The sequence below is a fragment of the Oryx dammah genome, unplaced genomic scaffold (genome assembly GCF_014754425.2).
Source record: "Oryx dammah isolate SB20612 unplaced genomic scaffold, SCBI_Odam_1.1 HiC_scaffold_6, whole genome shotgun sequence".
Taxonomy (NCBI): Eukaryota; Metazoa; Chordata; class Mammalia; order Artiodactyla; family Bovidae; genus Oryx; species Oryx dammah.
Window position 1 is genome coordinate 759,227 of NW_024070190.1, and position 13,698 is coordinate 772,924.

At 38.0% G+C, this 13,698-nt stretch overlaps 1 protein-coding gene and 1 long non-coding RNA gene across 2 annotated transcripts in view; one reads left to right on the top strand and one right to left on the bottom strand.

Annotated features, from left to right (window-relative positions):
* LOC120865380 (phytanoyl-CoA hydroxylase interacting protein-like) overlaps nt 1-6,672 on the bottom strand; it is a 116,714-nt gene extending 110,042 nt beyond the window's left edge. Inside the window, exon 1 of the mRNA XM_040242638.1 lies at nt 6,567-6,672. Coding sequence (XP_040098572.1) covers nt 6,567-6,672 — 106 coding nt within the window. The remainder of the gene's footprint in view (nt 1-6,566) is intronic.
* A 469-nt stretch (nt 6,673-7,141) lies between these two features.
* The window catches only part of LOC120865381, an 84,567-nt gene continuing 78,010 nt past the window's right edge, over nt 7,142-13,698 (top strand). The window contains exon 1 of the long non-coding RNA XR_005721380.1: nt 7,142-7,290. This is a non-coding gene — a long non-coding RNA (uncharacterized LOC120865381). The remainder of the gene's footprint in view (nt 7,291-13,698) is intronic.

The window sequence follows — 13,698 nt, forward strand, 5'->3', positions numbered from 1 at the left end:
ACAATATGTAAACAAATAAGCGTGGCTTTATTCCAATAAAATTTTATTTAAAAAGCTGGCAGCAGGTTTTCAGATTTGGCCCAAGGACTGTAACTTGCTGATCCCTGTTCTACATCATAGATATAACTCGAAAATGCAGTCGTGAGGAACATATCACATACTGATGCTCAAAAATAGTCTGTCATTTTTCTTTGCATTTATCATCAGCTTTAAAATTTTTAAAGACCAGGAGATTTACCAACATTCAGGCTTAGAGAAAGTAAGGCAGTATTTTTTAAGAAAAATCACGGTAAGCATATTGAAAAATATTTTGTGCCTCGTCTTTACCGGCACACATTGAGGGAAATTATAAGATTTCTTACTATTATTAGATAACAACAATCACATAGGCTATAGAAAACAAAAAGATCTATTTTCAGTAGTTTCCACAAACACTACAAGTAACAGTTCGTATGCAAAAATCCCACAACCCCCTTATAATGAACCACAAACTTGGTCCAAGTAGTCATAACATCATAAACAAACTAACCACAATTCGGAGTATGATGCTTTTTGTTCAACTCACATCTGATGAGGGACTTCAAAACGTAGAGTACTTGTCTGCATTAATAAGCCTGAATTGCACATTTATTTCATCTTTGAGGTTCAACTTGGCCTTCCCTAGCATGTGATCATTCCTTACCTTCAAGGGGAGAGACACAAAGCTCTTCAGAGGTCACTCTAAAACCGAAGTCAAATTCTAATCTTCCTTGTTCAGCCAAGTCTCCCCAGAGGAATGTGAACAATTCTCTTCTTCATTCTAGAACCCTTTACCCAGAACACAGGAGGAATTGGTAAAGGCTTAATATACGCTTCCAAAGAAGTCTCTTACGTTAGACTTCAAATACCTTAATGTACATGTTCTTTTCACTTTGTACTACATCCCTGTGAAAAGTCTTCTAAGACTCCAAAACTATCTTCACGCAGATGACTCAAAAAAATCTATTTCATAATCCTCTGTATCAAGTAGTTTACTAATGATTCTCAAAATATTATCATTAGATGATAAATAGCCTTAAAGAGCAGGAATAGTGAGAATGAAGAAAAAGGACTGTCTAAGAAGAATGCAAATAGATTTTCTTGTGAGCGTCCACACTGAAACAATAATGAGAAAACAGTACATAAAAACTGTTCTGAGAATGATTTCTCAGAGGGAAGCACCCTTGGAAAAGTGTTTGGGGATGCATTTAGATGTGCACTGAGGCCTAAAATTTAAGATGTAAAGTACTGTCATCAGATGTTAAAATACCGTGTCCTTTTTTTTTTTTCATTCTTGTTAATGATTCTTCAGATTTCCTAAATCTAAAATCCTACACTTACCATTGGTCACTTTTCATTTTGCTTGAAAATTTAATCAATCACAAATTTTTGGTAATTATTTTTCGATTTCTTTTATACCACTGCCACTCACTCTCCTCCCATATAGAGAATAAGCTGAGGCTATTTTTCCTGTCAAGACTCTTCCACTCTTTCATCACATTTCTGCTAGAAGTCCTCCCCAAATACTAATTTTACTTCTCATATGTGTTAAAATAGTCTTATTAATAGGACAGTTCACTGTCTAGTATTAACAAAATATTTTAAACTCTTAAAATGAAGCAAATGCTTTATAGTAATAAAGACAGAATTTAAATAATTTATGAGCAATAAAATGATTACAGAGAAAGTTAAAAGAAATGGAAAATAAACCAAAGAAAGAGGCAAATATATAAGGAAAACAAATTATAGATTTACTAAGGACAGAGAAGAAAAATAAAAAATGAGAAGGATCATGCTTACTGCTATAACTGATGTACCTGCTATTATTATTATCCTAAAATCCAGGATAAAATATAAAAGTCATCATGAAACTATTACCTAAGTTAAATGAAAAAATCAAGCTTAGGCCTAAAGAGAAGGAAATACCAGCAAGAATTTTCTTAAAGGTGACTTGAAGGTTTTCTAGATAGTCCTCTATGTAGTGAATTTCTAGTTGGCTTAATTACCTAGGCAAGAATGTTTCAACTTATGACAGATCAGTCATCCTACCACTGGAGGGAGCCTGGTCACGTCTGCTTTGATGAGACTTTTACACTAGTAACTAACTTCCTGGTCTTCTCTGGGAACGAATTAGAACCCCTACCAAAGATATAAATTCGTTTAACATAATCTGATGGTTTTCAAGCTGTTTGCTTGTTTCTTTTAGTTTTGTTTTGTTTTCACACTAATAACAATTCATAGCATCTCCATAGTAATATCTGGGTCAAATAAATGAACCCAGAGGTCACATGCGCTAGTACAGATCTATACTCTAAAAAAAATAAAGAAAGAATTGTTGAATCAAGAACATAGACGATCTCTGATGCAAATACCTACTCAAAGCAGGTATCAAGGTCACAATGTACATGAAACACAGCAAACAGCAGGTTTCAAATAGAAGCTGAAAATAGATTTTAGGATTAAGGTTGAGAAGGATATAACTGATGTGATAGAAAAACATAAGCAAAGATTAGAATACTATAACTGATTTTACTGTTCATTTAAAATTCAGAATTTAGTTTCCATTGACTACTTATGAAACTGAAGTGACATAAGATTTACTACATAAAACACAACTGAAATTTTTAAAAAAGATCTAAATCAAATATTGGCCAAATAATGAAGAATTATAAAGCAGTAGTTCATCTCAAGAAGGTATATGGAGAATAATATTCTATTTAAAATAACTACTATTCTCTATTTTGTGTCAAGAACTGCTTTATAATACTTAATTATCTCAGCAACCCTACCGGACTGACATTTTATACCCATATTACATGAGAAAGCTTGAGGCTAAGAAGTGGTTAAGTAACTTTCCTAAGATCATATATCTATCAAGAGTCAACATTTCATGAGAGGTATGAATGTAAAATGGTATTACCACCATGCTACACACATGTCAGTGAGTCTCAGTAATGCCTACTTTAAATACTTGTACTATGAGAGGTAATAGTTAAGAGTATTCGTGCTAGACATCTGCTTTAAAACATACCATTAAGAATGATCTAATACAGCACTGTGTTACTAAACACTCCTGTATTACCTTTTGTTTTCAAACTTAAAATTTGTTTAATTCACACACCAATAAAGAAGACAGTCTCAGCTGATTTATAATTTAAGTAAATAAGGTAAAGTCCAAATTGAAAGGAATTTATCTTTCAAAATATGTGGAGGGAGCTTGGATGCATATAACAACATAAAGATGAATCTTTCCTCCACAGCAAGGAAAGAAAGCTTCCATATGTATAATGGAAAAAAAAAAAGATGAAGAGAAGCAGTGTAGAATTCTGTGTGTGGGGTCAGAGCTGTTTTGAAATGTCACAGGTCAGTGAGGGTCTGAAGTATCTATGAAAAGAAACAAACTGAAAATAAGTTTCCATATTACTAATGCTTCCAAATAAATTATTTGATTTTTTTGAAAACTTATCATATATGTCACTTGAAGCCACTTCAACATACAAGAGAACAGAAACAGTCTTTTTCTTACAACAGAAAAATCTGTTGTAAGAAAACAGCACATCTTCAGAGGTTTTCTAATAGAAGTCTGTCCAGAATCCTCATTTTGGACTACAAGTGAAATCTAGGCAGGGTCTTGTATTAGCGACCAGAGCACACATGCCTAGGATAAAACTACACATAAGATAATGTGTGTATGAAAACCCTCTTGCTTAATTAAAATATCCAATTATATGACCACTTGGATTCTATCACAACTTCTTCAGAAACTATTAAGCATTTTGAGGGATGATGAGAGAAAGAAGCATTGTAAATTGTTACTAATAATGTAAACAGATAAGAAAAAAGGCAAATGACAAGGAAAAAAGTAAAAGAGGATAAGACAAACATAAGACAATAAGACATACAGTTATGTTTGCCAGCAGCTATAGCTCTCAGTTGATGTAATATGCAAAACATTATAAAATTAAAAACATCTGAAAGTGGAGAGGGTAAAAGGAGATGTTTATTAAACAATCATATGGTATCTTCTCTTATTCTACTTCATTCCACATCTAAGGAATTAATATTGCATTAATTTTTTTCATCATCAGATTCATATTAAAGTAGGAAAAGTAAAGAGCAAACAAGACACATTTACTTATACAATTATACAATTATGAAAATATAACTCATTATGTACTTAAATGCAAAACAGATCTGCCACAAATTTTTGTGTTATAGATTTCCAGAAGTAAAACAATGAGACTGGAGAGGGAGTGAAAGGAAGGAAATGAAGGAAGCAAATTCATCTAGCTGAAAATTTCTCAATATAAAAGTATGACTAGACCTGGTTGAAAAACTTAATGTAACATTTTAAAATTGTTCTGTAAAAGTAACTATATCATCTCCTCTAAATTATTCCTATGATGCCAACTTAACACTTTTGGAATTGACATACTGAGTTTCACAAAATGTAAAGTTAGGCATTTAACAAAATCTTTAAAGAGCTATTTTCACACTTTACACATCTTTTAATAAAGAGTTAGGCTTTTGTAGTTGAAGATATAAGCTATTTTATAAAATGAAACTTTAATTAATCTGTGTTGAATCTGTTAGAAGTTTGCAAATAAGTAGTAATTTTCAAACTGCCTAGTGCCAGTACATCCCCAATTAAATGTTATATAATTCATTCATTTTGTAGGATTAGTAATGTGAATCATAGAAACTAAAAAACATTACCAAAATAAAATAACTCTACTCCAGGAGAAGAGACACGGTAAATGCAGGATATTAATTTTTGTACATTATTAACTCTGTAAAGGTCATTTAAAAAACTTTATTTTTCTTAGTATCTTTGAAACATCTGGTAAGTGCAATTTTAAGTACTAAGTACTGGCTTTTGAGGAGCAACCATGAATTGCCTATTTCCAATAACTATAGTGACGAGCTTCTGATAAATCATTGAAGCAGATGAAAATAAAATCTACCTTTATTACTGCTTTCTGTCACACCAGCATAGGAAAATAAAAATATTTACAATGGTAACATTATAAAGCCATTTCACAAAAGCATAAACAAACCCATAGGACTTTCTATGGGGTATGTTAAAAATAATCTGTACAGTCCAATAGTGCAACTTCCTATATGGAATACAAAAACAATGAATTGTTAATGTCAAAAGTATGTGCACTTATTACTATGGCGACCAAAACAGTCTAGGGATGAAGAAAATAAAAGCAGCTTTTGCAAGAATATTTATTATCTATACTAACACCCTTTTCAAAATTATTTAAAGTGCCTTTGGCTTCAAAGAACAATTAATCCAAGAGTGATTGTCCTAAATTTATTTATAAACGGAAATTCGGTGTTCAGTTGTACTATACAGCAACGCCTAACCAAGTTATTACCATTTAAATGACTGAAGACCTCTGCTCTCTACTTGGATTATATACTGATCAATTTTACGACCTTATTGTAAGTATATTAGTATATCTACATAACCGTGACTAAAAACCATTTTTAAATCATCTCTATACAGAGTTAAACACTAATTTCATTTACAGTCAAAACTGTTCAGGGTCATCTTGACAACACATAAATTATTTTTCCTTTGTCACTTGTATAATTTTTTACAGTTATTACATCAGTACTAATCAGATGACTTCTTTACAAATGAAGTTTTATTTCACATTACTGAAATAGCACTGACTCTCCAACTACTCCAGCTAATAATACAGAAGCGCTGTAACTACCCATACTGCACATTGTACTAGTTTACCTTTAACGCTCAGACCTGTTTAATCAATTTCCTTTTTAAGGAGACTGTCAACTTTAACAATAGAATAAGCGATATAATATCAAGACACAACGGTAAGTACTCGCCACATACTCTGAATCACGGCAGATATATGAGGCCACTTCCATTACACATTTTTGACAGTTTCTGAATCACAGTTTCAAACCACGAAGCTTGTGGCTGTCCTTGGTGCTGAAACGCACTCTTCTGTCCCTTCACTGAAAAATAACTGTCACTTCAAATTCCATTTTGAAAGGATAAAAAGACTTCAAAATGTAGGAAGTCTGAAGATGGGAGGCTCAAAAAGGAACTAGTAAGTTTCTGGGCAGAGACCGCTAACGAGTGTGTGCTGGGGGCAGGGGGCAACGCTGGAAGCATCCCGAGGGCTTTCGCCGGGAGACCCAGGAAAGCGGGACTGCGGCGAAGATCGGAAACACCGGGTCCGGAGCAGGAGACGCCGGCGGGAACGCCGCCCTCGCGGGGCAACCCCTCGGCGGGAGCCAGGCGGGCGAGGACGGTGAGGGGCTCCGCGGCCGGGGACCACGGCGACCTCCCCAGCCAACCCGCGAGCCCCGGGGTCCTTTTGTTTCTGGGGTCTGAGGGGAGAGTGGGTGGGCGAAGGGGGGCCCCCATCAGCGTTCAACTGCACAAGGGGGACAACAAAAGACCCTACCGCCCGGGCGAGCAGGGTCGGCGGGAGCTCCCGTGGCCGCGGCGTCTGGCAGCGGGCTTTACCCCCACCCCCGCCAATCCTCACCGTCCCGGCCGCTCTTACCATCTCGGTCGCACAGCTGAATGGCCTCCAGGCTGAGGTTTTTGATCACCTCCTCACAGGGACTGGTGGGGCTGTTGAGGGCATGATCCAGGCGCGGCACCTCCATTTTTCCAAGCCCCTTCTCAGGTCCGCCTGCTTCGTATCCAGGCTCTCTCCGAGGACCGTGAGGGAGAGAAGGGCGGGAAAGGAAAGGGGAGTGGCGGAGGAGAGGGAGGAGGCCTGGGACGCGGCGCTGAGGGGCCGATGCTGAACCGCCGGGCTGGAGAGCCGCTGCTGAGGCGACGGCAGTGGCTGGGAGCTTCGCGGAGCGTGCGGCTCTGAGAGACCGAGACAGACCCGGCGCGAGGGCAGGAGGCGGCGCGCGCCCGGCGGGGAGGAGACGCGGCGCGCGGGGAACGTGAGGGAGAAGGCACGGGGCGCGCACGCGCGCTCGAGGACGCTCCCACCTGCTGGCGCGCCGCGCTCTCCTCTGTCCCTTCCCCGCCCCCACCCCACGCCCGGTCCTCCCGCGCGCACGCGCCCCCGGCTGCCCTCGCGTCTTGGCGCCCGCAACCCCGCGCGTGAGTCGGCGGACGGTGGAGCGCACGGGAACGGCAGGCGTCAAGGGGGGTCGGGGAGACGCTTGCTTTCTCCCTTCTCTCCTAGTGAGGGCGGTTCGGCGTTCTTTTCCCTCCTCACGGTGTCAGTCGGAACCAGGTTAGCACTGCGGCGTCTGCACGAGGAGGTGAGAGTGAGCAGTTTTGTTTATCAACGATTGAAGAAATGAGGGTCCAAACCCTTTTATATCGGGCGTTGGAACTACCTTCGCCGCGTCAAGGCCCCCCGGCTACTCGCCTCCCAAAACCTACGTGTTCCGCCTGCCATTCCTCAGAAACAGCTACGTCTGTCCGAGAAATGAGCATATCAACTGAGGAATGGCGCGGTTTAGGGACAGGATTTTGGTCATCCTAAAGGAGGGACAAACAGGGGAATTCAGACCTGCCAGAAATGTAAGGGAATAAAGAGATGTTTGCCAGCCTGCTGGAACGGCAGCAAGCGTGGTTCAGGGACGCCAGCCCCTGATTGCTCAGGCTTTGCAGAATAGCGTCGTTCATTCATCTATTTATTCATCCACCAAATAACTAATAAGTGCTAACTCTGTGCCAGACTTTGTTCTGGGCGCCAGTGAAGGGTGAAAAGACAGTACCTGCCCTCAAGGATATGGAAGAAACCTTTTCCTTGTGGAATATGGCCTTTCTTAAGTCACCCTAAACTTGTCTGCTTATTGTTTTAAACGTCACTTAAGATTTAGCAATAACTCAGTCAGTGAAGGTGCAAATAATTTTTTTTAAAGAAAATAGGTGTAGGTCACTGCTGATTGATCTCTGTTGCCATTTGCTTCTTTGGAATAGTTTTTGGTTTTGCTGCTATCTCGGTATCAAAAATAGTGCCCACTCCCCCTTTAGAGTATGTATTCTGAAAAGAATTTAAAGTCTCTTCATGTTTTTTCCAATTTCGAACCTAAATGTTAACCAGTAGAGTAACAGTTCACACAAAGATTCCTGTATGCTATCCGTTCTAGTCACATCCATTTAGCCATGACATGACTAAATCTAGTTAATTGAAGCCTCATAAAACAGATGAACCAGCTTAAGGTAAAATAAGCCAGTGAGAAAATTTGGCACAACTGCAAGTTGTTAAAAATTTGTGGAAGATAATTGGGTATCAAAGTGAAATGTCCTCATTATGAACCTAGATATTAATGAAGATGGATCTCTTTCATGTAGTTTGAGAGCTTTTGTGTCAAGATAGGGGGGTCCTCAAGGAGAGAATAAATGATTACTTGTCAAGAAATATGACAAGATGGTGTTTATTGGTGAATTTCCTGTGTTCCAAGGTCTGGCTCTGAAGGACTAGAAATTGATATTGTCAGCCCAACCAGAGGGTAGTGTTAAATTTCATAGTTGCGTTAAGTTCACAAATCTTAAAAGGAACTGGGTAAGCTAGATGACGAATTTATTGGTTTACAGATGAGAAATATAATTCATGCTGCTGCTAAGTCACTTCAGTCGTGTCTGACTCTGTGCGACCCCATAGACGGCAGCCCACCAGGCTCCTCCCTCTCTGGGATTCTCCAGGCAAGAACCCTGGAGTGGGTTGCCATTTCCTTCCCCAGTGCATGAAAGTGAAAAGTGAAAGTGAAGTCTCTCAGTCGTGTCTGACGGTCAGCGACCCCATGGACTGCAGCCTTCCAGGCTCCTCCATCCATGGGATTTTCCAGACAAGAGTACTGGAGTGGGGTGCCATTGCCTTCTCCGAATATAATTCATACGTATAATTAAAAGTATTCTCAGGTGGTGCTAGTGGTAAACAATCCACCTGTCAAAGCAGGAGAAGCAAGAGAGGCAGTTCTATCCCTTGGTCGGGAAGATCCTCTGGAGTAGGAAATGGCAACCCATTCTATTATTCTTTCCTGGAAAATCCCATGGACAGAGAAGCCTGGCAGCCTGCAGTCCATGGGATCACAAAGAGCTGGGCATGACTGAGCAGGCACACACACATATACACACATGACTCATATATTTAAGAATCATCTTATATGTCCAAGGATACATAAGTACACAGTATATAAGATGTTGCAAACTATGAGTTCAAATCTTAACAGGAAAGATATACATTTAAAAAGTAAAATGATGAGTATTATGAAAAAGCAAGTATGGGAGCTTGTGGAAGCACACACAGGGCCCACTGTAGCTTGATTAGTTAGGAAAGCCTCTAAAAGGATTTTAAGGGAATGGAGAATGGTCGAAAGACTTTGATAAGGAAATTACCATGAACAGATTGTCAGACAGAATGTTTGTATAATGGGAAAGGGGGTAATGTTTTGAGAAGTATTAATGGTGACTTTCTGGGCATAAGACCATTCTATCCAAAGGACCTTCTGCTGAGGACTTAGATTATTACATAAGAAAATGAAACTTCTCTATTTTTCTTCTCATACCTAAGTTTCAGTTTAATTCCAGTCCCCAAGTACTTAACATCGTTTAATTGTTAGCTTGAGGTGCCCACTATTACAGTCAAAATCCTACCAGTAATTCAAGCTCTGACTCAAGTGGTACATATAGATTATTCCCACTGCCAGAAATCCCTGTTTTATTTAAACAGGGTTTGTTTGTAATTTACAAACAAAATCACACTATGATTTATAAGTTATTATTAAACATGAATCAGGCTCAAATTTGAAAATTATCTTAAATATATCCCATTTCAATCCCTTCTCCAGTGTTCAAGCCCTTGACAAGAAGTTGTTTACCTTTTAAGAAATGGTAAATTAAAATCCTAATGAAATAACCTAGTCTTACTCTATCTGAGCCCAAACATGCCTACTGTGAGGTCAATACAAAGGTCTTAATTTTCTCCTGTGTGGTCATACACAATATTGATAATCCTTCTTCCTTCTGCCCATATATATTCAGTTCTTTAGATAAATGCTCCTAGTTTTTTCAAACATTTCTGATACTGTGTCGATTTGAGTCCCTCTGTCGCTCTGAACACACTTCTTTGGATAGCTCTAACTTTTGTAAGAGTTCATAGGTAAACATACTAGGTGTGGAAATATTATATATTTAATTCAGTTCAGTTCAGTTCAGTATCTCAGTCATGTCTGACTCTTTGCGACCCCATGAACCACAGCATGCCAGGCCTCCCTGTCCATCACCAGCTCCCGGAGTCCACCCACACCCATGTCCATTGAGTCGGTGATGCCATCCAACCATCTCATCCTCTGTTGTCCCCTTCTCCTCCCGCCTTCAATCTTTCCCAGCATCAGGGTCTTTTCAAATGAGTCAGCTCTTCACATCAGTTGGCCAAAGTATTGGAGTTTCAGCTTCAGCATCAGTCCTTCCAATGAACACCCAGGACTGATTTCGTTTAGGATGGAATGGTTGGATCTCCTTGCAAGTCCAAGGGGCTCTCAAAGAGTCTTCTCCAACACCACAGTTCAAAAGCATCAATTCTTCTGCACTAAGCTTTCTTCAAATTCCAACTCTCACATCCATACATGACCACTGGAAAAACCATAGCCTTGACTAGACAGACCTTTGTTGGCAAAGTAATGTCTCTGCTTTTGAATATGCTGTCTAGGTTGGTCATAACTTTCCTTCCAAAAAGTAAGTTTCTTTTAATTTCATGACTGCAGTCACCATCTGCAGTGATTTTGGAGCCCCCCAAAATAAAGTCAGCCACTGTTTCCACTGTTTCTCCATCTATTTGCCATGAAGTGATGGGACCGGATGCCATGCATGATCTTAGTTTTCTGAATGTTGAGCTTTAAGCCAACTTTTTCACTCTCCTCTTTCACTTTCATCAAGAAGCTCTTTAGTTCTTCTTCACTTTCTGCCATAAGGGTGGTGTCATCTGCACATCTGAGGTTATTGATATTTATCCCGGCAATTTTGATTCCAGCTTGTGCAATTATATTACAAATATACATAAAGAAATACCCAGCAGTCTATTACTGTCTTTGCTTTATATGCCAGACATCTTTAATGCAGCCCAGGAACACATTAATTTCTGACAGTTTTATCACTCTGCTTATAATCCTGAGCTTACAATAACATAAAACGTATTCTTCCTGAACATTTCTTATTTCCCTCTTGAAGTTGTAAGTTTTGAGTACATATTATATGTGTGCATTGAGAAGATACTTCAGTACAATTTGATGAGTTACTTGATTGAAATTCATTTAGTACTTTTAATGTGTTTAATTGTAATGTTGCAGCTAGCCTAGAATTTTTTCATACCTAAAGAAAAAGTAGGTTATAATGTCCTTTAGGTAAGTTTGTCAGTGCCAAGGTCATGTAAGACCCAACCCACAGCTACAGGCACCACCCAGCTTTTTAAATTGCTAGGCAGAGGGCAAAGAGAGAACCAATACCATAGGTTGAAGCAAACTCTGAAAAATGCATAGCAAATACAGAGTGGTTTTTCTTTATCTCATAACATTACCATAACTTTTTCTAAGCTTTGATTATAAATGGTGGAGTGAAAGAAAACTCATGATTGATAGAGACAAGCTTGAAAGCAACTCAGATATTCTAAATTCTTTATTTTGATTCAAGTTGAGTAGAGTCTGAGCGGGTGAAGATCAGGTGAAATAATGTGTATGTGAGCTGTGAGGCATTTCAGAAAGTTAGGATATTATTATGGGACACCAAGAATGCCATTAAGAAATATCTGGTCAATTTCATAGTACACATTTCTGGAAATATTTTAATAGCTATTTCAAAACAGGAAGCACATCCATATTTAGAATGTCTTTATGATTTAGTGTGTTGGGAAAATTTATTAAAATTTTTAAAATTTTAATTGAAGAGTTAAAATTTATTTTAATTTTTAAACTTAAAAATTAATTTAAAAATTTTAAACTTAAAAATTAATTTTCAAGTTTTAAAGTTATCCCTGGTTTTGCTTGTAGTTTTATCCAGTGATAGATTTTTGGCAAACCCATAAGCAAATGATCAGCTTTAAATCTCTGCTCAATATTTTTTTTTTCTTCCCAATATTTGATTTCTACAGTCTTCATTCTGTACCACCAAACACTGATGGGAGAAGATAAAGAACTATAATGACCTAATCTATTATCAATTCATGCTGTCAAAATTCATCTTGCTTAATATTTCAGTGGCTATTGCAGACTACTTCTCTTTGAAACCCCTAGCTCTTCTCTCACTTTCAAGAGATGGTCTCTCCTTCTCCCTCTCTTGTTCCTAGGGGGGAAAATAAAGGCAGAATGAAGTTTCTCATTTGTTCTTATCGTTAGCTCAGTGGGTCCTGGTAAAACTTGCTACTTTTCCTTCACCTCTGCTCTCCATTCAGTGCCTGTGTATTGTGGAATATAGTTAGATTCCTATTAATATTTTTACCCACTCCAGCTATTTTGGTCTTTTTTCTTTCCTCTAATTTCACTCCCCCCCCTTTTTTTGGTCTCTAAACATTATCAGATCTTTTTGATTTTAAAAATTATGTTCCTTGAACCATCCAGTTACTATCCATTTTCTTAATTTTTAAGGTATATAAAGAGCCCGTTATAAATTGTAAAGTGCCATAAAAGTGTTAACTCGTTGCATCTGTTTCCTTTTAATTCTTGTACAGTTTATCACTTATCCTCACCACTATGATTCTTAACTTTTCAAAATCATCTTTGGATTTTATAAGATTTCTCATCACCGAATATAAAAACCTTTTATCATTTGCATCCTCTTTGATATTTCAGCAGTTTATTTCTGCTGAACTTCTGTAGCACTGGACTCTATTGGCTATCTTGCTGAATGTATGCTTAATGTTTATCTACTCTGGCTTCTAAGCTACCCTCTTGAGTGTAGGTGTTCAGTAAAGTTCATCCTCTGATATTATGTTCCTCTCTGTTGAAAGCCATTTCTTCCAAGAATGCATGCTTTCCCACAAATTTTAATGTTTCCTTAATGTTTAAATTCTCATCTTTAACTTCAAATCTCTATCTCAAGTTCTCAACTATAAACAAAAACTGTTGCTCTGTTTCCAGTTAAGGAACATTATTATTTACATTTCCTTAACCATTTCTAATCGATCAGTTCATCCCCCAAACAGATTCCCTTTTCTGATTTCTCCCTTTGTTGTCACTGGCAGCAGTATCCCTTTAGTCACTATTACCCAGTTTTCTGATTTTTAAAAATTTTCCTCTTCAAATGAAACTATCCTCAAAATAATTATAATTTTGCAGTAGTTCTTGGATATGTGATTTTGTTTCTTGAATATTCCATAATATAAGTACTGCTAATATATTAAGTTCTTGTCATTTTGACCAGATTATTGAGATTACTGTGTGCATAGTCTTCCTATCTCCTTTCTTCAATCAAACTGATACTAAGATCAACACACTAAAGCACTTTGTTGATCAGAACTTGCTCAATAAATTACAGTGGCTACCTATTTTTTGTTCTAGATTTAATGGTGAGTTACTCAAGTTTTTAAGGCAGGTATATGACAGTTACAAAGCAATCTTTTATAAGGTTAATCTCCCATGTTTCACAGGATGAATGGAATGGAGGAAGACAGAAGTTTAGGAGATTATTATAGTCCAGGCAAAAATATAATGTATTATAGACCAAGGCAT